Source organism: Gadus chalcogrammus, chromosome 23, assembly GCF_026213295.1.
Source record: "Gadus chalcogrammus isolate NIFS_2021 chromosome 23, NIFS_Gcha_1.0, whole genome shotgun sequence".
Taxonomy (NCBI): domain Eukaryota; kingdom Metazoa; phylum Chordata; class Actinopteri; order Gadiformes; family Gadidae; genus Gadus; species Gadus chalcogrammus.
The window spans coordinates 21,412,307-21,435,508 of NC_079434.1; the positions used below are offsets into that span (position 1 = coordinate 21,412,307).

At 50.1% G+C, this 23,202-nt stretch overlaps 1 protein-coding gene across 1 annotated transcript in view; it reads left to right on the forward strand.

The window, feature by feature from the left end:
• Positions 1-23,202, forward strand: part of myripb (myosin VIIA and Rab interacting protein b) — a 129,912-nt gene that overhangs the window by 49,648 nt on the left and 57,062 nt on the right. Inside the window, exon 4 of the mRNA XM_056583982.1 lies at positions 10,783-11,004. Coding sequence (XP_056439957.1) covers positions 10,783-11,004 — 222 coding nt within the window. The remainder of the gene's footprint in view (positions 1-10,782; positions 11,005-23,202) is intronic.

Below are 23,202 nucleotides of genomic sequence, written 5' to 3' on the forward strand. Positions count from 1 at the left end.
TTTTGTTATGGAGGGCATACCTAGCGTTAAAGTATGAGAGAGTGAGAAGGAGGGAGAGAGAGAAGGATAGAGGGAGTGAGGGAGAGAGGGAAGGATAGAGGGAGTGAGGGAGAGAGAAGGATAGAGGGAGTGAGGGAGAGAGAAGGATAGAGGGAGTGAGGGAGAGAGAGAAGGATAGAGGGAGTGAGGGAGAGAGAGAAGGATAGAGGGAGTGAGGGAGAGAGAGAAGGATAGGGAGGGAGTGAGGAGAGAGGGAAGGATAGAGGGAGTGAGGGAGAGAGGGAAGGATAGAGGGAGTGAGGGAGAGAGGGAAGGATAGAGGGAGTGAGGGAGAGAGAGAAGGATAGAGGGAGTGATGGAGAGAGAGAGAGAGAGGATAGAGGCGAGAGAGAGAAGGATAGAGGGAGTGAGGGAGGAGAGGGAAGGATAGAGGGAGTGAGGGAGAGAGGGAAGGATAGAGGGCAGTGAGGGAGAGAGAGAAGGATAGAGGATGAGGGGTGAGGGAGATAGGGAAGGATAGAGGAGTGAGGGAGAGAGGGAAGGATAGAGGGAGAGAGAGAAGGATAGAGGGAGTGAGGGAGAGAGGGAAGGATAGAGGGAGTGAGGGAGAGAGGGAAGGATAGAGGAGAGTGGGTGAGGAGAGATGAGAAGGATAGAGGGAGTGAGGGAGAGAGGGAAGGATAGAGGGATGAGAGAGAAGGATAGAGGGAGTGAGGGAGAGGGAAGGATAGAGGGAGTGAGGGAGAGAGGGAAGGATAGAGGGACGTGAGGGAGAGAGAGAAGGATAGAGGGAGTGAGGGATGAGAGAGAAGGATAGAGGGGAGTGAGGAGAGAGAGAGAAGGATAGAGGGCGAGAGAGAAGGATAGAGGGAGTGAGGGAGAGAGAAGGATAGAGGGAGTGAGGGAGAGAGAGAAGGATAGAGGGAGTGAGGGAGAGAGAGAGAAGGATAGAGGGAGTGAGGGAGAGAGGGAAGGATAGAGGGAGTGAGGGAGAGAGAGAAGGATAGAGGGAGTGAGGGAGAGAGAGAAGGATAGAGGGAGGGAGGGAGAGAGAGAAGGATAGAGGGAGTGAGGGAGAGAGGGAAGGATAGAGGGAGTGAGGGAGAGAGAGAAGGATAGAGGGAGTGAGGAGAGAGAGGGAAGGATAGAGGGAGTGAGGGAGAGAGGAAGGATAGAGGGAGTGAGGGAGAGAGGGAAGGAGGGAGAGAGAGAAGGATAGAGGGAGTGAGGGAGAGAGAGAGAGAGAGAAGGATAGAGGGAGTGAGGGAGAGAGAGAAGGATAGAGGGAGTGAGGGAGAGGAGAGAGAAGGATAGAGGGAGTGAGGGAGAGAGAGAAGGATAGAGGGAGTGAGGGAGAGAGGGAAGGATAGAGGGAGTGAGGGAGAGAGGGAAGGATAGAGGGAGTGAGGGAGAGAGAGAAGGCTAGAGCGGAGAGGAGAGAGAGAAGGATAGAGGGAGTGTGGGAGAGAGAGAAGGATAGAGGGAGTGAGGGAGAGAGAGAAGGATAGAGGGAGTGAGGGAGAGAGGGAAGGATAGAGGGAGTGAGGGAGAGAGAGAGAAGGATAGAGGGAGTGAGGGAGAGAGAGGAAGGATAGAGGGAGTGAGGGAGAGAGAGAAGGTAGAGGGAGCAGTGAGGGAGAGAGAGAAGGATAGAGGGAGTGAGGGAGAGAGAGAAGGATAGAGGGAGTGAGGGAGAGAGAGAAGGATAGAGGGAGTGAGGGAGAGAGAGAAGGATAGAGGGAGTGAGGGAGAGAGAGAAGGATAGAGGGAGTGAGGGCGAGAGAGGGAAGGATAGAGGGAGTGAGGTGAGAGAGAGAAGGATAGAGGGAGAGAGAGAAGGATAGAGGGAGTGAGGGAAGAAGGGAAGGATAGAGGGAGTGAGGGAGAGGAGGGAAGGATAGAGGGAGTGAGGGAGAGAGGAGAAGGATAGAGGGAGTGAGGAGAGAGGGAAGGATAGAGGGAGTGAGGGAGAGAGGGAAGGATAGAGGAGAGAGAGGAGAAGGATAGAGGGAGTGAGGGAGAGAGGGAAGGATAGAGGGAGTGAGGGGAGAGAGGGAAGGATAGAGGGAGTGAGGGAGAGAGAGAAGGATTAGAGGGAGTGAGGGAGAGAGAGAAGGATAGAGGGAGTGAGGGAGAGAGAGAAGGATAGAGGGAGTGAGGGAGAGAGAGAAGGATAGAGGGAGTGAGGGAGAGAGGGAAGGATAGAGGGAGTGAGGGAGAGAGAGAAGGATAGAGGGAGTGAGGGAGAGAGAGAAGGATAGAGGGAGTGAGGGGAGAGAGAAGGATAGAGGGATGTGAGGGAGAGAGAGAAGGATAGAGGAGTGAGGGAGAGAGAGAAGGATAGAGGGATGTGAGGGAGAGAGAAGGATAGAGGGAGTGAGGGAGAGAGAGAAGGATAGAGGGAGAGAGAGAAGGAGGGAGAGAGAGAAGGATAGAGGGAGTGAGGGAGAGAGAGAAGGATAGAGGGAGTATGGGGGAGAGAGAGAAGGATAGAGGGAGTGAGGGAGAGAGGGAAGGATAGAGGGAGTGAGGGAGAGAGAGAAGGATAGAGGGAGTGAGGGAGAGAGAGAAGGAGGGAGAGAGAGAAGGATAGAGGGAGTGAGGGAGAGGGAAGGATAGAGGGAGTGAGGGAGAGAGAGAAGGATAGAGGGAGTGTGGGAGAGAGGGAAGGATAGAGGGAGTGAGGGAGAGAGAGAAGGATAGAGGGAGTGAGGGAGAGAGGGAAGGATAGAGGGAGTGAGGGAGAGAGGGAAGGATAGAGGGAGTGAGGGAGAGAGAGAAGGATAGAGGGAGTGAGGGAGAGAGGGAAGGATAGAGGGAGAGAGAGAAGGATAGAGGGAGTGTGGGAGAGAGGGAAGGATAGAGGGAGTGAGGGAGAGAGAGAGAGGATAGAGGAGTGAGGGAGAGAGGGAAGGATAGAGGGAGTGAGGGAGAGAGGGAAGGATAGAGGGAGTGAGGGAGAGAGAGAAGGATAGAGGGAGTGAGGGAGAGAGAGAAGGATAGAGGGAGTGAGGGAGAGAGGGAAGGATAGAGGGAGTGAGGGAGAGAGAGAAGGATAGAGGGAGTGAGGGAGAGAGAAGGAGGGAGAGAGAGAAGGATAGAGGGAGTGAGGGAGAGAGAGAAGGATAGAGGGAGTGAGGGAGAGAGAGAAGGATAGAGGGAGTGAGGGAGAGAGAGAGAAGGATAGAGGGAGTGAGGGAGAGAGAGAAGGATAGAGGGAGTGAGGGAGAGAGAAGGATAGAGGGAGTGAGGGAGAGAGAAGGAGGGAGAGAGGGAAGGATAGAGGGAGTGAGGGAGAGAGAGAAGGATAGAGGGAGTATGGGAGAGAGAGAAGGAGGGAGGGAGTGAGGGAGAGAGAGAAGGAGGGAGGGAGTGAGGGAGAGAGGCAGAGGAAATGATGGAAAGGATGTAAAGGAAAACGCCAGGGATCAACCTGCGGTGATGGTCTGATGGGGGAGGGAGGGAGGGAGGGAGGGAGGGAGGTTGGTCTCGGTTCCTCTGACCCGTGGTCATGTAGTGATGTGTGAGTTCTGTTCTGTTCTGGATAAGGTTTCCCAGGAAACTTTCTGTACATCCGTCCATTCAACAGTCTTCATTAGTTCCACTTTACTTTTCGGCTGCTCCCAGTTTCTTTCTTGTAGTGGGGTTATCACAAGGCAGACTTATTTATAATTCATTTGCTGTGTGGTTTTCCACTGCTTTATAAAGCCATTAACACAAAGACATGAACACATTGATGGCTGATTTCCATAATCAATCGATTCTTAATCTACGGAACACCATGAATGTTTCCCGGGCTTGGATGAAACTATCATTTGTCCTGAAGAGATTTAGAAACAGGCAATCCTGGAACAGGATTTACGCCTTGTTTGAGTGGATTCACATCCAACCGAATGGAAATAAATGGCATAAAAAATCAACAGATCCGTTTGAGAAAATGCTAGTTTTTACTCGTTACGTACCTTAATTATTATGTGATGATTATATAATTAAAATCGGCATTTATAAACATTTGAATGTCAGCCGGAAACAAGCCCAGCGCTGATTCTAGCAACGGAATCCCAGGAAATGAGCAGCGAATCATTGCCCTGTGGTTAGGGTTTGGGTTAGGGTTAACCCTAACCCTGTCTGTGGACGCTTTCTAGGGCTCACACACCGGAGAATGTATCCAGCATTAACGAGCAGAGGTCCCCTGGTAACCAGAGGTCTGGTAAACAGAGCTCAGAAAGGTTGTTTTTCCTGCTGTGGTCAGCAGTGCAATCAGCGTGGTTTGGAATTGATTGGAGGAGCTGCGACCCGGGTCAATTGACTTCCATGTTTGTTCAATCATTTAACTGTTTTATTCCAATGCCCGAACAGTGTTTAATTTAATATCGAACCATTGGTCCCAAACATTTTTGGAAATCGATACACACTTAGCAGGAAGAGGCTTGAACCATTGAAGAAATAATGTAGCTACAAGCAACGGAAAATATGTGTTTTTATAGATTCAGGGTTTAATTGGGACGGGCATTAATTGAAATGCCTCCCTGCATTAAGAGCTGTCATAAGCTGATATAAGGCTTGGTGTTTTTGTGTGTGTCAGCGTATGCATTTGTGTGTGTCTGTGTGTGTGGATACTCTCACATTCTTTACTCCACAACAGTATGGTTCTGGGGGGGTACAGTATGGTTCTGGGGGGGTTACAGTATGGTTCTGGGGGGTTACAGTATGGTTCTGGGGGGGCTATAGTATGGTTCTGGGGGGGTTACAGTATGGTTCTGGGGGGGTTACAGTATGGTTCTGGGGGGGGGCTATAGTATGGTTCTGGGGGGGGGCTATAGTATGGTTCTGGGGGGGGGCTATAGTATGGTTCTGGGGGGGGCTATAGTATGGTTCTGGGGGGGGTTACAGTATGGTTCTGGGGGGGGGTAGAGTATGGTTCTTGGGGGGGGTACAGTATGGTTCTTGGGGGGGGGGGTAGAGTATGGTTCTTGGGGGGGGGGGGTAGAGTATGGTTCTGGGGGGGGGTACAGTATGGTTCTCTGGGGGGGGGGTACAGTATGGTTCTGGGGGGGGGTACAGTATGGTTCTGGGGGGGGTACAGTATGGTTCTTGGGGGGGGGGGTACAGTATGGTTCTTGGGGGGGGGGTAGAGTATGGTTCTTGGGGGGGGGGGGGTACAGTATGGTTCTGGGGGGGGTACAGTATGGTTCTTGGGGGGGGGGGTACAGTATGGTTCTGGGGGGGGTAGAGTATGGTTCTTGGGGGGGGGGGGTACAGTATGGTTCTGGGGGGGGTACAGTATGGTTCTTGGGGGGGGGGGTACAGTATGGTTCTTGGGGGGGGTACAGTATGGTTCTTGGGGGGTACAGTATGGTTCTTGGGGGGGGGTACAGTATGGTTCTTGGGGGGGGGTACAGTATGGTTCTTGGGGGGGGGTACAGTATGGTTCTTGGGGGGGGGTACAGTATGGTTCTTGGGGGGGGGGTACAGTATGGTTCTTGGGGGGGGGGTAGAGTATGGTTCTTGGGGGGGGGTACAGTATGGTTCTTGGGGGGGGGGTACAGTATGGTTCTGGGGGGGGGTACAGTATGGTTCTGGGGGGGGGTACAGTATGGTTCTTGGGGGGGGGGAGTACAGTATGGTTCTGCTGCGTCCGATGAATTCTCTCCTTCATCGTGGATACGGAGGCTCATCCCTCGTTGTCGTGGATACGGAGGCTGATGCCTCCTTGTCGTAGATACGCAGGATGATGCCTCGTTGTCGTAGATACGCAGGATGATGCCTCGTTGTCGTAGATACGCAGGATGATGCCTCGTTGTCATGGATACGGAGGCTGATGCCTTGTTGGCATGGATACGGAGGCTGATGCCTCATTGTCGTGGATACGGAGGCTGATGCCTGCCAGGGGACGCCAAGCATGAAAGGATGTCTCCGTCCTTGAGTTTATAAACGTATAACCGTGTGTGTGTGTGTGTGTGTGTGTGTGTGTGATTTTGTTTTCATTTCACCGAACGGTCCACTGGAGCCATCCTAGCCCTCATCCAGCTGAAGCCCTCCTCCAGGTCACCTCTCTGAGCAGACACAGGTGGGGGGGGGGTGAGAGACAGAACGGCCCCATCCCGATCCACAGGGTCTCCCATCCCGATCCACAGGGTCTCCCATCCCGATCCACAGGGTCTCCCATCCCGATCCACAGGGTCTCCCATCCCGATCCACAGGGTCTCCCATCCCGATCCACAGGGTCTCCCATCCCGATCCACAGGGTCTCCCATCCCGATCCACAGGGTCTCCCATCCCGATCCACAGGGTCTCCCGTTGACTGGGAGGAAGGAAGGCTTTGGGACTTATTTGGGTGTTGCAACATTTCTTGTTTTCCCTCTTTTAAAGGTATAATGTGTAACATTTCCAGAGTAACGTCAAATGAACGGACCTATGTGGAATGGAATGTTCCAACCCATGATAATCCATAGTTTTATTCAGGTTACGGTTTCATAAGGTGACCTATCAATGGCATCATATCATCTTTACATACAAAAACACAGGAAACCAAGCAGAGAGCTCATTTATTGAAATGACATTTAAATATTACTGATGCCTACTATGATGTTCTGCTATGACAAGTTGCTCATTTACATTTTCCTTCACAACTTTGTTCAACCTGCTCATAATGTCTATTGTTTGGACTAAGGTTAAAGGCTTCACGACTATTATTATTCCAGCCTGTTATTATTTTTTGTTTTACAGATTTACAACAGCATATATTCATATATAGACGCATCACTTCACTCTGGCTGCTAACAACTCAACAGCGCGTTCACCGTCTCCATGGCAGCCAACAGCAGATCCTACTGGGGAAGGGTTAGGGTTAGCCCTAACCCTAACCCAACAACGCGTTCACCGTCTCCATGGCAGCCAACAGCAGATCCTACTGGGTTAGGGTTAGGGTTAGCCCTAACCCTAACCCTAACCCAACAACGCGTTCACCGTCTCCATGGCAGCCAGCACCAGATCCTACTGGGTTAGGGTTAGCCCTAACCCTAACCCTAACCCTAACCCAACAACGTGTTCACTGTCTCCATGGCAGCCAGCAGCATGTTGGGCCGTGGAGGATCGGAGGGAGGTGTGCGTGTGTGTGTGTGTGTGTGTGTGTGTTTCTGTCTACGTGTGCATGCAAGACCGCCTCTCCGCGAGTGGGCGGGGCTACGGGGTGTCCGTCCGTTGACCCGGGTTGGTCCTGACTGTTGTAGCCCCCCTGTGGTAGGGTTAGGTACTGCCGTACCGTCGCTGTATTGGTGAATGTAACGGAGTATCGGACCCCCAAACACCGGAGTGCCGAGACCTCCGCGCTCGCTCCACTCCCGCCGTCCAATCAGTTTATTGTTACTCTTCTTATTCATTTGATCAGGTCACCTTCACCCCCTGGAGGACCCCCCCCCCCTCTAGGTATGACACACTCTGATGATCCTGAGTAAGTGTGTGCAAGTGTGTTTGTGTAAGTGTGTGTAAGCACTACTGGGTTCCCCCCCCCCCCCCCCCCCCCCCCCCCCCCCCGTGGTGCCCGTGTGTAAGAACTACTCGGTCGCCCCCCCCACCGTGGTGCCCGTGTGTAAGAACTACTCGGTCGCCCCCCCCCGTGGTGCCCGTGTCACCATAAGGAATGGTTTGTTCATTTTGTTAATATTCTCGGGCTAATGGTGCGGAGGAGAAGCAATCAGTTGGGCAGCAGAAGGGCCGTTAATAACATGCAGATACTGTAGATGGATCCAGCCCACTGCAAGCACACACACACACACGCACGCACGCACACGCTCGCACACACACACACGCACGCGCACACACACACACACACACACACACACACACACACACACACACACACACACACACACACACACACACACACACACAGACACAGACAGACACACGCACACTCGTGGTGAACTCCAGTGTGTGGCGTGGAGCAGGATGTAGGGTGATTTGATATATGTTCCACCAGGGGGGGGCTGTGTAACTAACCAGGCGGTGTGCTGGGGGGGGGGGGGTCTCCTCCTGGACGCCACACTCTGACTGGAAACATGGAGCTGGGATTGATATCGTGTGCACGTCGTTGTGTGTTTGTGTGCGTGTGCGTGTGTGTCTGTGTTTGTGACTGAATGTGCATGTTTGTGTGCCCTTGTATGTAAGTTTGCGTGGGTGCATGTGGGTGTGCACGTCTGTGCCTGCCTGTGTGAGTATGAGTGTGTGTGTGAGGGTGTTTGTGTGTGAGGGTGTGTGTGTGGATGGTATGTTTGTGTGTGAGAGTCTTTAGATCCTTGAAAGGTGTGTGAAGGCCTACTGTGTGTAGAGCCTCCAAGAGAGGACGAGGTCCTTCAATCCTTTACTCACCCTATCCTTGTGAGGTGAACCCACGCACGCACGCACGCACGCACGCACGCACGCACGCACGCACGCACGCACGCACGCACGCACGCACGCACGCACGCACGCACGCACGCACGCACGCACGCACGCACGCACGCACGCACGCACGCACGCACGCACGCACGCACGCACGCACGCACGCACGCACGCACGCACGCACGCACGCACGCACGCACGCACGCACGCACGCACGCACGCACGCACGCACGCACGCACGCACGCACGCACGCACGCACGCACGCACGCACGCACGCACGCACGCACGCACGCACGCACGCACGCACGCACGCACGCACGCACGCACGCACGCACGCACGCACGCACGCACGCACGCACGCACGCACGCACGCACGCACGCACGCACGCACGCACGCACACACATGAAAGCCAAGAAGGACTGGGACATTTTTATGAAGCCTTCAAGCTTATTCCATATCTGTGGTCCCCTGGAAACAATAATCAGGCTAGTGCTCTTCCGTTTTCTTACTTTGCCAGTAATCAAATGTTTTTTCCTGGTATAGTGTGTGTGCAGTGGACGAGAGATAGGTACAAGCTCACATAGGCGGGTGTTCATATTATTTACCACCTGGTACATTGTGCATGCATTGTGATAGGTGTTGATTTCAGGAAGCTTGAGGAGACCATGTGAGTGGAACAGTGAGGCAGTTGGAGCATTGAATTTTGACCAGGATATTGCATGTATAATCTTTTTCTGAATGGACTGCAACTTTAAAAGATGACTAGGATATGTATTGCACCAGATGATATTGCAGTAGGTGATGTGGGGTTGAAACAGAGATTTATACAGTGTAAGGAGCATTGAAAGTGGGAGGAAGTGTCTTATTTTGAAAAAAAGTCCAACATATTTGGAAAGTTAATTAATAATTGATGAGTATGTCTTTTAAAATTGATAAATTCATCGAGTTCTACACCCAAAAACTTAGTTGATTTTACTCTTTCAATGACATGGCCATTGATAGAGAGACAGGTATTTTCCACCTTACTTGTATTTTTTGTGGAACGAAATATAATGTAGTTTGTTTTATTGATATTTAGTGATAATTTGTTGCACTTAAACCAAGTGTCCACTTTTAACAGCTCCTTGTTTGCAGTTTCCTGCAAGACAAGAATATTTTTGTGAGACAGGATCAAGTTGGTATCATCTGCAAATAACACTTTATGAAAGGCATCAGAGACATAGTCTAGGTCATTGATATAAAGGGTGAACAGGAGAGGTCCGAGAATGGAACCCTGGGGGACCCCAAGAGTGACCGTTTTCTGTACTGATCTATGGTCATTTATAAGTACGAACTGCTCTCTATTCTGGAGATAGCTCTTGAACCATCTCCATGCTGTACCTCTGATCCCATAATGCTGTAGCTTGCCAAGTAAGATATTGAAATCGATAGTATCGAATGCTTTCGATAAATCCAGAAATATCCCAATAGCCTGTTTGTTGTTGTCGATGGCATGACTGATGTCTTCTAGGAGATCAAGGATAGCCATGCAGGTAGTGCTTTGTTTCTTGAAGCCGTACTGAGAGGGGACAAGTATGTTATGTTTATCAAGGTAGCCACTCAGCCTCTTGTGCACTACCTTCTCAAATACCTTAGAGAGTGTAGGCAGGATTGATATGGGTCTGTAGTTGTTTATGTCATTTTTATCTCCTGATTTATAGATGGGAATGATTCTTGCTGTTTTTGCAAGTTTTGGTACGATCCCATAGAACAGTATTTATGTGCTTCACCGCAAAGCTGCGGTCCAATGCAATCGTGTTTTCCTCCAGCCCCTTCCTGCCAGGCACCCTGTCGTTGAGGGCAGCGCCCTCCTGCTGGGGGCGCTCATCCCGGGTTGTTTGTGATGAACAGACGTCGGGTGGGCGCCCCCCCGAGAGCCCCCCTGACCTGCGGTTCTTTGTGGCTTTGCCGCACATCGGTTGAGGCGTGCAAACCCGACGTGGCATGCTCCTAAATTAAAATGTGAGCTTTGATGTTCATTTCAGCAAATGGCGGAAAGCAAGAGAACGCCTCAAACCGTTGGCGTGATCACAGACACACCTGCCTCCTGTTTTATTAAATCAGTTTTTAACTGCATATGACGCCCTCTCCAATTGATTTGAGTCACATTCTGTTTTCACATTCCACCTCTCGCTCAGACACTCACGGTCACTCTCTCTCTCTCCCCTCCCCCCTCTTCCTCTCCCTCACTCTCCTTCCTCCGTCCCACTTACACACCCTCTCGTGTCCCTGCCTCTTCCTCGCTCTCTCCTCCCCTCTTTCCTCTCTCTCTTATCCCTCTCCCCCCTCCCCTCCCTTTCTCTCACTGTCTCTCTCTCGCTCTCTCCCTCCTTCTCTCTCTCCCGCTCTACCTCTCCAGTGAGATGAAGCAGGATCTGGCCGAGGAAGGCAGCAGATGCTCCCTCCTCTCCAAGCAGCAGCTCTTCAACCAGCACTGCTGCATCCGCTGCTGCGCTCCGTTCACCTTCCTGCTCAACCCCCGCCGCCGCTGCCTGGACTGCCAGTACAACGTGTGCAAGGGCTGCCGCACCTACTGCCAGAGGGACGGAGCCTGGCTCTGCTCCGCGTGCCAGAAGGGCAGGTCAGTCGGGCTGTGGATGTGATGTGTGCTGTACGGTGTAGGGACCTAAGGGAGGGAAGAGAGGGGGACATGGAGAGGCACACGCACACACATGTGGTACCCAGAGGAGACGGCGAGACGGGGGAACGCGGGGAGACGAGAGGGGGAGGAAGAACGAGAGGGATGGAGAGGAATCATTGGGAGGAGAGGGAAGGGGTCTGGAATGGGTTTAGTGTGTGAGGACGGGGTTGATGGGGATAAAGCTGATTGGATTGGATTTGTACAGAGAGAGAGAGAGGGTGTGCACGACAGAGTAAGAGAGAGAGAGACAGAGAGAGAGCGACAGAGAGCTGGAACGCCGGAGGAGATCTTGTCTTAGCCAAGGAGGGGAATATCGGTTTGAAGATACAAGGAACACTTTTGCGGAAAGAGAGGTACATAGATAGAGACGGATACAGAGGATATGAGTCAACAGGACAAGGACATTAAGTATCATTGGGTGCTATTTGGAGACAGACGGGATGTGGCCATGTTATAGACGATGTTGTTGAACAACACTGACAGGTGTGAAGACCATGATTGGGTTGATTATTTCTCACAGACATTTTTCCAGTGCTTACTCAGTTTTAGTCTCTTGCCAGCCAAATTGGGATTATAGTGTAGTGTCGGGATGAGCTCAAGAATTCTGAAGGAGGAGTGAGTGTCTTTTGGGAAATCAGGAGCAATATTAAAAGGGTATCGATTCTGTCACCCATCACGTCCATAGTATTTCTCCCTTCAATATTTCTTCTCGGTGCGGGTGCGTTTCTGTCCTGTTCTGTGTGTGTTCCGGGTGTGTGTCTGAAATGGGCACATGTTTAACTAGATTGATAAACAAGGGCACACAGCAGAAGAGAGAGAGTCATACATGTGTGTACTAAATGCCTTGTTATCCCAGTGGGTATTAGGGTTAGGCTAACCCTAACCCTTGTTATCCCAGTGGGATACTGGTCTCATTGAGCAGAATGAGCAGCACCACGGTGACAAATGGAACTGATTGCTATACAGTGAACTCACATGGCTCCCGTGTAGAAGCATATGCATTGTCTGTGTCTCTGTATGGATGTTGCTGTTCAAAACACCCGACAGACAGACAGACACGAGGAACCGGGCGGGGTGCTTTTGAAAAGTGAATTCAAAGCTGTGAATTCTGTGCGTGGATACGAAGATGAATCCGTTGGTCTGTTGGTCCGTCAGTGGCTCTTACTAAATGCGTACACGCGCACACATACACAAACACAAACACACAGGCTAAATTTGTACTGAAAGTCATGCTTGTCTTTAAATCCGTGAGTCTCTTTTCTGGTGTGTGTGTGCGTGTTACTGATTATGGTGTGTGTGGCTCGGTATGTGTGTGTGTTTGCATGTGTGCGCTGCTTTTTGTATTTCCACCTTTTCAGGGAGGTTTTGAGAGACTAAAACGCTGTCCGCCATTGGCTGACTGATACCCTGTCATGAGTCAGCCATCTGCTGCTCTACTGCTCCGAGTATGGGGGAACCGGTGGGAGTCTGCCTGTCACTGCTGCCTTCCGAAGAGCCGCCTTTGTTTGTTTGGGTCAACACAACATCCAGCGATGTTTTACCTCGACGGAGGGAAGCGTCACAAGGAGCAGCAGAGGAGAAGGAGAAGGTGTTCCTACCTTCAGTGTGTTCCTGTCACAGCGACTCTGGCTTGAGGACATTGATGTCTCTGTGACTGTGTATGGTCTCGTTCTGATGGGGCTGAGTGTGGATGGGCTGTAGATATTCTCCCGTGTCCGTGTATTGATGATCTGTAGGCCAGCAGGAGAAGGGTGTGTTTGATACTGATTATCTGAGACGGGCACTGGCCCTCTTTTTATTCTGCAGTATCGCTCCATCTTTATCCCCTGACTGTTTCTTCTCTTTGTACACTGCTGTTGGCGAAGAGAATACTTATATACCACCAGATGGAAATGTCTATCGAAACTGTGACATGGCTTTAATATACCTAGAAAACGAATATAGTGCACAGAGGTTGTGCATTTTGAAGGCGATTTTCAGATAATGTTTATTTAGTGGACGCTTTTATCCTAAGCCCTTACAGTTAATTATCATAGGTTAAGGAGAAGGTAGGGGTGAGGTGTCTATTGTCTAGGAGTCCAATAACCGAACCACTTAAGCATCCTGCCACGTTCTCGTGCTTAAAGCTACGGAGGACATTTATTTTAGAAGCATTTCTTGTCATATGTTGGAATTCTCTTTCAGCATCCCGACACCAATCAATTAATCAAACACTCTGACCAAAACAGGAAACAATTCTGGTGCATGTGGGGTATCGCAGGCCAGAAATCCGCTCCCATCCATCAATGATTGGATAGCATACCTGTCTGTTTACCAGCCTACCCAGCACGAACCCTGGCTTGGGGAGCGGCATGGCAGGAAGGCCTCAAGGGATGGCTGGGATTTCTTTCAGTTGGATACTTCAACATCGTGTTTACTATAGGTGTACTCTAGGGTTTCTCTAGGTTTAGTCTAGGTTTACTCTAGGTTACTGTAGCTGGTTTCTCCAAATTACCTGTCCTAGCTTCAAGGGCTTAAGGATGGTGTGTAGGGTCTAGATTAAACGTCCATCAGCGTGTGAAACCTGCTTTGGTTGTGATTAGTGGCTATGCAAATTCACTTCACAAAACGTCAAAAAGAAACTTTACATTTTCTGCATCTGTATATATTTTTGTTGTGTCTGGTAGTGTTATTACACAAGGCTCTTGTATAACGCCTGCAGTGTAATTAATTAGACTTAGATTATGTCTGAGAGCAGATGTTTACTGCACATTTGAACACTATGGCTCATTATTCTCTTAAAGGGCTTATAAGTAAAGAATAGGCTACTCATTATTGGAACCATCTGTGGCCTTGACTTCAAAGGGAATCAGGTTTAAAAATACGCTATATATGTTGGTATGGGGACATACATGTATACATGTATATATATATATGTGTATATATATATATGTATGTATATATATATATACTTAATTATAAAGTAGCAGTATTGTGAAATTGTTCTCCATGGAAGGCTTTCAAGCCAACGCCAAGAAATCCCTAATCCTGGGGAGAAAGCAGAAGGTTGATGAGGGGACCAGTAGAGGAGCTCAGAGCCGGGACAGATCCATTGCAGGCGTGCATGGGGTCCTTGTTGTTAATTATTCAGAGTCGTCAATCTGCAACCTTCCTATTTATCTTTTCTCCGTTTTGTTACCCCACCCAACTCCATTCTGTTGAGTCTGCATGGCTCTCATCCATGAAAGGGAGGACCAGATGACAACTGGTAGCACCCACACGGACAGAGCATCCACACGCACACACACACACACGCACACAGCACACAGCACACAGCACACATAATAGATATCTGTCCAAGGAAAACAGATTTATACTGTCCACACTCTGACACACACATTAACAACACAATGATTCCACCACTTTTTAACATACCCACATGCTTTCTCTTTCTCACTCTCTCTTGCCCTCTCTATTTCCCCCTCGCATTCTCTCTCTGTCTCTGTCTGTCTGTCTGTCTGTCTGTCTGTCTGTCTGTCTGTCTGTCTGTCTGTCTGTCTGTCTGTCTGTCTGTCTGTCTGTCTGTCTGTCTGTCTGTCTGTCTGTCTGTCTGTCTGTCTGTCTGTCTGTCTCTCTGTCTCTCTGTCTCTCTGTCTCTCTGTCTCTCTCTCTCTCTCTCTCTCTCTCTCTCTCTCTCTCTCTCTCTATTTCCCTTTCTCTCTCTCTCTTTTTTGGTCTGTGTGCCTATGACAAGTAAATATGCAGAATCCTAGCACACAAACAATTCACCTCAAGGTTTCTACGAAAAAACACACATCCCATGTTTGCCATTTTGTCTCTCTCTCTCTCTCTCTCCCTCACCCCTCTCTCTCTCTCTCTCCCCCCCTCTCTCTCTCGCTCTCTCCCCCCCCCCTCTCTCTCTCCCTCTCGCTCTCTCCCCCCCTCTCTCTCTCTCCCTCTCGCTCTCTCCCCCCCCCCCCTCTCTCTCTCTCTCTCTCTCTCCCTCTCGCTCTCTCCCCCCCCTCTCTCCATCTCTCCCTCTCTCCCCCCCCCTCTCTCTCTCTCTCTCTCTCTCCCTCTCGCTCTCTCCCCCCCCTCTCTCTCTCTCCCTCTCGCTCTCTCCCCCTCTCTCTCTCTCTCTCTCTCTCTCTCTCTCTCTCTCTCTCTCTCTCTCTCGCTCTCTCTCTCTCCCCCTGACTATGTCACCTCTCCCTGGCAAACAGAGGAAGCCTCCACTGTTCACATTAATATTTCGGCCACTGTCCCTCCGTTGAATTAATCTGCAGAAATGGGACATTTTGTGCTTCCCTCAGTGAAGTCTCCAGGCTATAGGTTGACAGCATCTGAAGATGTGTGTGTGTGTGTGTGTGTGTGTGTGTGTGTGTGTGTGTGTGTCTGTGTGTCTGTGTGCATGCGCCATATGTGTTTGTGCTTGTGCGTTAGAGGGTGTGAGCGTATGTGTGCTTCCAATGCATGTGTGCATCAACGTATGTATGTATCCTGCCACATGAGGGTGTAGCCATAGCAATTTCCTTAATGGCAAACTGTTCCTATGAGGTTATGGAATTCATCTTAACCTCAAGCATGATGTTAGGGGATCACACCATTAACTCAGAAACACCGTATTATGCAGTGCAATATTAAGCTGTCATGCACATATAGCAGATGCAAACGCACGCATGAACACACACACACACACACACGCACACGCACACGCACACACATAATACAATGCTTCTGTTGCTCTAGACACATGCCTGTTAGTTTCACCTTGTGGTCAATCGATAATAACTGGTTATCTAGAAGTAGCGGAGGAGGTATGAAATGCACACTTTTAAAGTAAAGCACGATCAGCACCTTGAGAAGTGCAGTAGAAATGTAATTCATTATTAATAGTATTATTATTACTAGAGTATCCACGTACACGTTGTGCTCGCTCAACCTCTAGTTATAATTAAACCCATTGCTATAATGTGGAAACCCCAGTTGATAATGTAACACATTTCTGAGTGCATAATATAATAACATTTTGTCTATAATGTTACAACGTGTAACATTTTGGTTCACCTATTACGTAATGAAGCAAGCATAATAATTTTCTCCTTATGTTATGAAGCAAGCATAATCATTTTATAAGCCGTTTTCACACATGTCCTCCGCATTTTTGCAGCATTTGTATATCCGAGATTTGACCCTGAGGGAGCATTATTCAGGAGATTTTCAGGGTACAAATGTCAGGATATGTTGTTCACTCATACAGCCCATCAGGAGAATAGCCAGAGAATATCAGGACTTACATGTTCGTCTGAAAGCAGCTAGTGTGTGATCATTTGATTACATTATGAAATGAGTCAATTTATTCAGGTAATTGTTCAGTGGAAAGTGTAGTATACTATGCATGCAAATCAATTATTTAATAGCTTTCACTGTTATTCAGGGATCAAGGTGCATTGACATTGTAAAAATGCATGGCAACTACTATTGGTTAGTTGAAAATAATAACAATTACATTTACAGAAGCACCTTAGTGAAATAAAAGAAGTGTAACAACAGCTAAGGCATCAACCTACCTAACTATAGCAAAATAAAGCAAGGGCTTGTTTGGGGGAGGGAAGGGAGAAGGGGGGGGGTGTGAGGGAAAGATTGCAGATTGTAGATTGGCTACCTGGCGTGACTGTTTAAGATGTTCAAGAAGGAGAGTAAGTGCCCCCTAGTAAATGTAAAAGTAAAAGTAAAATAAGTAAATAATTACAAATATTTTTTTATCGTCGTGTTGTGTGGTCTACGTTCTACGTGCCTCAAAGGTGTTCCATTGTACCGCTGGACATTAATCCTAGCGGGATCGTTACACAGGAAAGTTAATCGTGTTGCAATTTAGTATTTATCTCCTCCCTCTCCCACTCTGTGGGCGGATCGACCTGGCCGGAGCAGCTGAGTGGGAGGAGGGATGTGGCGGGAGAGGGGTGTGAAGGGGGGAGGGATGTGGAGGGGGAGGGATGTGGAGGGGGGAGGGATGTGGAGGGGGAGGGATGTGAAGGGACAAGGGATGTGGAGGGTGGAGGGATGTGGAGGGGGAGGGATGTGAAGGGGGAGGGATGTGGAGGGGGGAGGGATGTGAAGGGGGGAGGGATGTGGAGGGGGGAGGGATGTGGAGGGGGAGGGATGTGGAGGGGGGAGGGATGTGGAGGGGGGAGGGGTGTGGAGGGTGGAGGGGTGTGAAGGGGACCGGGAGGGGGGAGGGATGTGACGGGGGGAGGGATGTGGAGGGGACCGGGATGGGGAGGGGGAGGGATGTGGCGGGAGAGGGGTGTGAAGGGGGGAGGGATGTGGCGGGGGGAGGGATGTGGAGGGGGGAGGGATGTGGAGGGGAGAGGGGTGTGAAGGGGGGAGGGATGTGGCGGGGGGAGGGATGGGGAGGGGGGAGGGATGTGGAGGGGGGAGGAATGTGACAGGGGGAGGGATGTGGAGGTGGGAGGGATGTGGAGGGTGGAGGGGTGTGAAGGGGACCGGGAGGGGGGAGGGATGTGACGGGGGGAGGGATGTGGAGGGGACCGGGATGGGGAGGGGGAGGCGGGAGAGGGGTGTGAAGGGGGGAGGGATGTGGCGGAGGGAGGGATGTGGAGGGGGGAGGGATGTGGAGGGGAGAGGGGTGTGAAGGGGGGAGGGATGTGGCGGGGGGAGGGATGGGGAGGGGGGAGGGATGGGGAGGGGGGAGGAATGTGACGGGGGGAGGGATGTGGAGGTGGGAGGGATGTGGAGGGGGAGGGATGTGAAGGGGGGAGGGATGTTAAATGCGTTGTTAAGAGGGAGAGGGAAAGAGCTAAAGAGAGCACGGTTTTGAGACTAGACAGCAAAAGAAGGGACTATGATTGTTGGCTGTCACTCCCATGTGATAGACAGGTAGGAGATTGGTTTGTTGGAATCAATCATGTAAGAGATGGCCTGATTGGTCAGAAATGAGCCAGGAATAGTCTAAATATCAAAATTGTCTCATACAGCACGGGCGATATTACCTCAAGACATATTCTCCCAGCGTGAAAGCATTTATAGTTGATGGATGACAAGGTAATTTCTTAAAAAGTACAATTGCTGAAATAGGAGTGGTTACCAGCAGCACCTCGGACGCAGAATGGAGTCTTTTGAGGGGAATCTCTGTGTGCTTCTGGTTTGTTAGTTAAAGCCCTCGTGTCCCATTCACCTGTTGCCGCACACAGCTAACAGGACGGGTAGAGATGGATCCACAGAGATACAAGGCATCTGCAGTGTAAGTTGTGTTAATTGGGTGTCATGCTTAGCGTGGAGATATTGATGGAGCTCTGATTTACTTCAGAGCAGTCAGGGAGTGTGACACCTGGGTAGCAGCAGCATCAGAGACACCTGGGACTCCGTTCCAACATCCTGCCAGCAAACAGCTCATAAAGGGAGGTCGGAAAAAGAGAGACACGGTTTTAAATGACAAAAGTATGACTTTCAAATGGAGTCAGTATTTCACCATTTCACTGCCCTGTGTGTATAATATTCTGCGTTGGCACATGAGTCAAGTGTGCTACAATTTATGCAACGCTTTAACTACCAGGATTATAGCAAATGAATATTGAGATACACACTGTCCTGGCAGACAATATAAAGACGCACCTTGATTGTAATCCATGTGATCAGTTAACTGTCCTTCATTGAAATGTAGAAAGTTCTTTACTGAGGGCCCGCAGTGAACGTCTGGAAAACAGACTACTGCGGAATATTCTGGTCTGGAGGCGCTGTGTGTTTGTGTGTCTGTGTGTGTGTGTGTGTGTGTGTGTGTTAGTGTGTGTGTGTGTGTGTGTGTGTGTGTGTGTGTGTGTGTGTGTGTGTGTGTGTGTGTGTGTGTGTGTGTGTGTGTGTGTGTGTGCCCCCTGTGTGTGCCCCCTGTGTTGTTTGATTACACTGTTCTCCGCGGGGTGGCTGGTGAGTTGGAACCCCTGCTATCACAGGTAGAAAAATCCTGAAGCATCGCTGTGGCTGGTTAGTATGAGGAAGTATGTATACAAAACAATGGTTACTATTTATATTGGGTGTGGACAATGCACCAAATTATTCCATGTCTCCTGTTTGTGTGTGTGTGCGTGTGTGTGTGTGTGTGTTTATGTATGTGTGTGTGTGTGTTTATTTACGTGCGTGCGTGTGTGTGTGTGTGTGTGTGCGTGCGTGCGTGCGTGTATTCACATGCATACCTGTGGTTCCGTGCATGTCTCAGGGCGGGTTTGACAGAATGGGACCAGTGGATCTATTACTACTAGAACCAGACTCTGCTACAAGCTGCTCCATGTGTTCTGCTGCTGGAGAGTCAAAGGGAACCTGAGCTTCCAGTTAGTGTTACCTGCTCTTACAGCCACGCTGAGCGCCATCGTTAACCCTAACCCTAACCCTTCCTGTTAGTGTTACCTGCTCTTACAGCCACGCTGAGCTCCATCGTTAACCCTAACCCTAACCCTTCCTTTTAGTGTTACCTGCTCTTACAGCCACGCTGAGCCATCGGGCACTGTGAGTCACTACAGCCGGGCTGTGAGGCCAAACTGCCCCCAGGTTCATTGGTCACAGTGCTGGAGCTAACAGCAGGAGCCTCACAGAGGGGGTTTATCATTCTCATGATTCCCAAATCTGTTTAAAAGTTGGCTAGCAGATCAGTCAGGCAACTAAAGCCCCTGTTGTTGTTGTTGTATAGGGGTCTAGTAGGATTGGACTGAGATAGGGTTTGTCCGAATAGAAAGCAGAGATGATGACATTTTATGATGTTGGATACATGAGGTCAATGTCTGCCGGTGTTTAGACGGTGTGCTGAATATATGGGATGGGCAGGGGCAGGGACACAACTTGGGTTTGAGTTTGGCAGAAGTCTTTGATATCACTCTTTTCTTTTGCTGTCTGTCTGTCTGTCTGTCTGTCTGTCTGTCTGTCTGTCTGTCTGTCTGTCTGTCTGTCTGTCTGTCTGTCTGTCTGTCTGTCTGTCTGTCTGTCTGTCTGTCTGTCTGTCTGTCTGTCTGTCTGTCTGTCTGTCTGTCTGTCTGTCTGTCTGTCTGTCTGTCTCTCTCTCTCTGTCTCTCTCTGTCTCTCTCTGTCTCTCTCTCTCCATTTCTCTCTCTCTCTCTCTCTCTCTCTCTCTCTCTCTCTCGTTTAAAGCTCTAACCGATCATTAAGAACCCTAACCCTTGGTAAACCAGCAGCAGAACTAACCCGCCTGTCGTGACTGTTGAAGGACGGTCTGATGGAGCGTCTGCTGCTCAGACGGATAATAGGGGGATTCCGTTTATATTTCGATCGGGTCAGTTCAGCACACAACCTGTAATCTGCACACAGAGGAGCCTCGACCTGAAGTCACTCTGAACGCTGATTACATACAACTGATTCAATCTCCTCACCTGAAACCCCTTGAACTCATTCGACCATCACAACCCCTGAACCCCTACATGCACACGCACGCACGCACGCACGCACGCACGCACGCACAGATTGATACTGAGCAGTAAGCTGCCCGGGGCTGCTGTGGAGGTACCAGTGGGACTGCAGAGGCATCATGGTCCTCTGCACCAGTGTGTGTCTGCCTCCGTCTCCGCCCTGCTGAGTGTGATGAGGCCATCTGAGCGACCGGCAGATCAAGTGCACTGGATGGCTGCTCGCCGCAGGTTACATCTGGTCGCATTCAACGGCGCAATTCTTTGATAGCACTCCAGTCTGAGTTTATTACTCTTTCTTTTGCTATCTGTCTCCCTCTCTCTGTCTCTCTCTGTCTCTCTGTCTCTCTCTCTCTCTCTCTCTCTCTCTCTCTCTCTCTCTCTCTCTCTCTCTCTCTCTCTCTCTCTCTCTCTCTCTCTCTCTCTCTCTCTCTCTCTCTCTCTCTCTCTCTCTCTCTCTCTCTCACTTTATCTCTCTCTGTTCATCTCACTACCTCTCTTGCTGTCCCTCTCTATTTCTCAATCTCTCTCACCATATCTCCATTGCTCTCATTCTCTCTCTCTCTGTTGGTCTCTCTAGCTGAAGCTTAGATTCCCAAGGCTTTTCTCAAATAGTGACTCTCTCGCCTTCTCTCTCTCTCTCTCTCTCTCTCTCTCTCTCCCTCTCCCTCTCCCTCTCTCTCTCTTCCCTCTCTCTCACCCAACCCTCGATCTGACAATTCCACAGCAACAGCAGCAGCCGTCTGACCGTGCTTGCTTACCCACGGTGAACCGCTCTAGTTGAAGAGATAAACAAATGTTGATTTCTCACGGTTCCCAATATTCCAATCCCATGACCCACATGGCAAGGCGGTCCCTGCACAGCCCGTAGGATCAAAAGGATCCGGGGAAGGAAGAGGAAACATCCTCCTTATCAGCAGGGACAACATTCCCTGCTGATATTCTCTGGAAAAAGCTCTGATGTTGGAAAACCTTGCTTTGATGTCTATTGGAGTTATACGATGGTGCCTCTCGTCGTTTGTTGTTGGGCGGCAGGGAGGATGGGATGCTACCGATGGTCTTGTTGGAGCTGTTGAAAGGTTTATCGAGTAATGATCACAGCCCGAGGGTTTGTTGGTCAGAATAATCGGCAGAGGCGGGACTGAAAGGCTAACAGATGTTGATTGGCGGATGTGGATCAGATAGGATCTTTGGAGGTCTAGGGGGGTGCACCCGGTGGTATCTGCATCCCAGAGAACGCCAACCTGCAGTGCTGGTGAATGAGAGAAATGGATAAAGACATCTGATACTAGGGCGAATAGAGTGCACCGTACTGTTAAATTCATCAGGGGACATTTGTTGGGGTCTGTACCACATTTCATCCTTAACAGAAAGCTGCTTCTCCTGCAAACAGGATATTGCTGATTTCACACAATCTTCTGATGTTGATAATATTTTGATGAATGGTTCAGCCCTAGTGGACTTATTACAACAAATAGTCAAAATCTTGTAACACTTGTAAATCGAAGTGTGTGTAACACCACATTTTACATATTTCTGCCAACCAGTCAGACGAAGTGAAGAAACAAACATGGCTTTTGTTTGTCTGCTGCACAAACTGGTACAAACCAGATCACATCCGAGGCACCTCCATGCGCAAACTTAATGAACTTCCCCCTGAAAAGTTGAGCATTGCACTTGGAAACTTTGCATAATATGCTCATCAAACACGTCTTGGGCTTTGGGAGCCGATGTTGATTGATGCACCGTTGCGCCAACGCTAGCTCCCCTTCACTGTGTCTCCTCTCCTTTTAGCTAGCTCCCCTTCACTGTGTCTCCTCTCCTTTTAGCTAGCTCCCCTTCACTGTGTCTCCTCTCCTTTTAGCTAGCTCCCCTTCACTGTGTCTCCTCTACTTTTAGCTAGCTCCCCTTCACTGTGTCTCCTCTCCTTTTAGCTAGCTCCCCTTCACTGTGTCTCCTCTCCTTTTAGCTAGCTCCCCTTCACTGTGTCTCCTCTCCTTTTAGCTAGCTCCCCTTCACTGTGTCTCCTCTCCTTTTAGCTAGCTCCCCTTCACTGTGTCTCCTCTCCTTTTAGCTAGCTCCCCTTCACTATGTCTCCTCTCCTTTTAGCTAGCTCCCCTTCACTGTGTCTCCTCTCCTTTTATTGACTCATTTGTTTGTGGGTAGAAGGACTTAGACAAGGCTCAGCTCTCAGCGGCAGCCGTGTGCCCCTCCACCCCAGCCTGGGTGGGGGGGGTCTCAGTAGTTTAAGACCCAGGCCTGAAGGTTCCCCTGGTCCCTGGCTCCTTCCAACCCACCGTGAGCCTGACATGGGACTGTTGGTCACTGTTCTGAGATAATCACCTTTTGTCAGCTGCTGCCTGTCCACATTCCTCCAACGGCTTCATGCAGTGGTTAGGGTTAGGGTTAACCCTAACCCTAACCCTAACCCTGTCCACATTCCTCCAACGGCTTCATGCACTGGTTAACATTCACAGTTAGCCTAATTTAGTAAGTAAGTAACCCTAACCCGAACCCGAACCCGAACCCTGTCCACGTTCCTCCAACGGCTTCATGCAGTGGTTAACATTCACAGTTAGCCTAGTTTAGTAAGTAAGTAACCCTAACCCTAACCCGAACCCTGTCCACATTCCTCCAACGGCTTCATGCAGTGGTTAACATTCACAGTTAGCCTCCTTTTTATTTTGGGTGGAAGTGACAGTTTAGTAAAAACTGTTGAATAGCAGGGGGA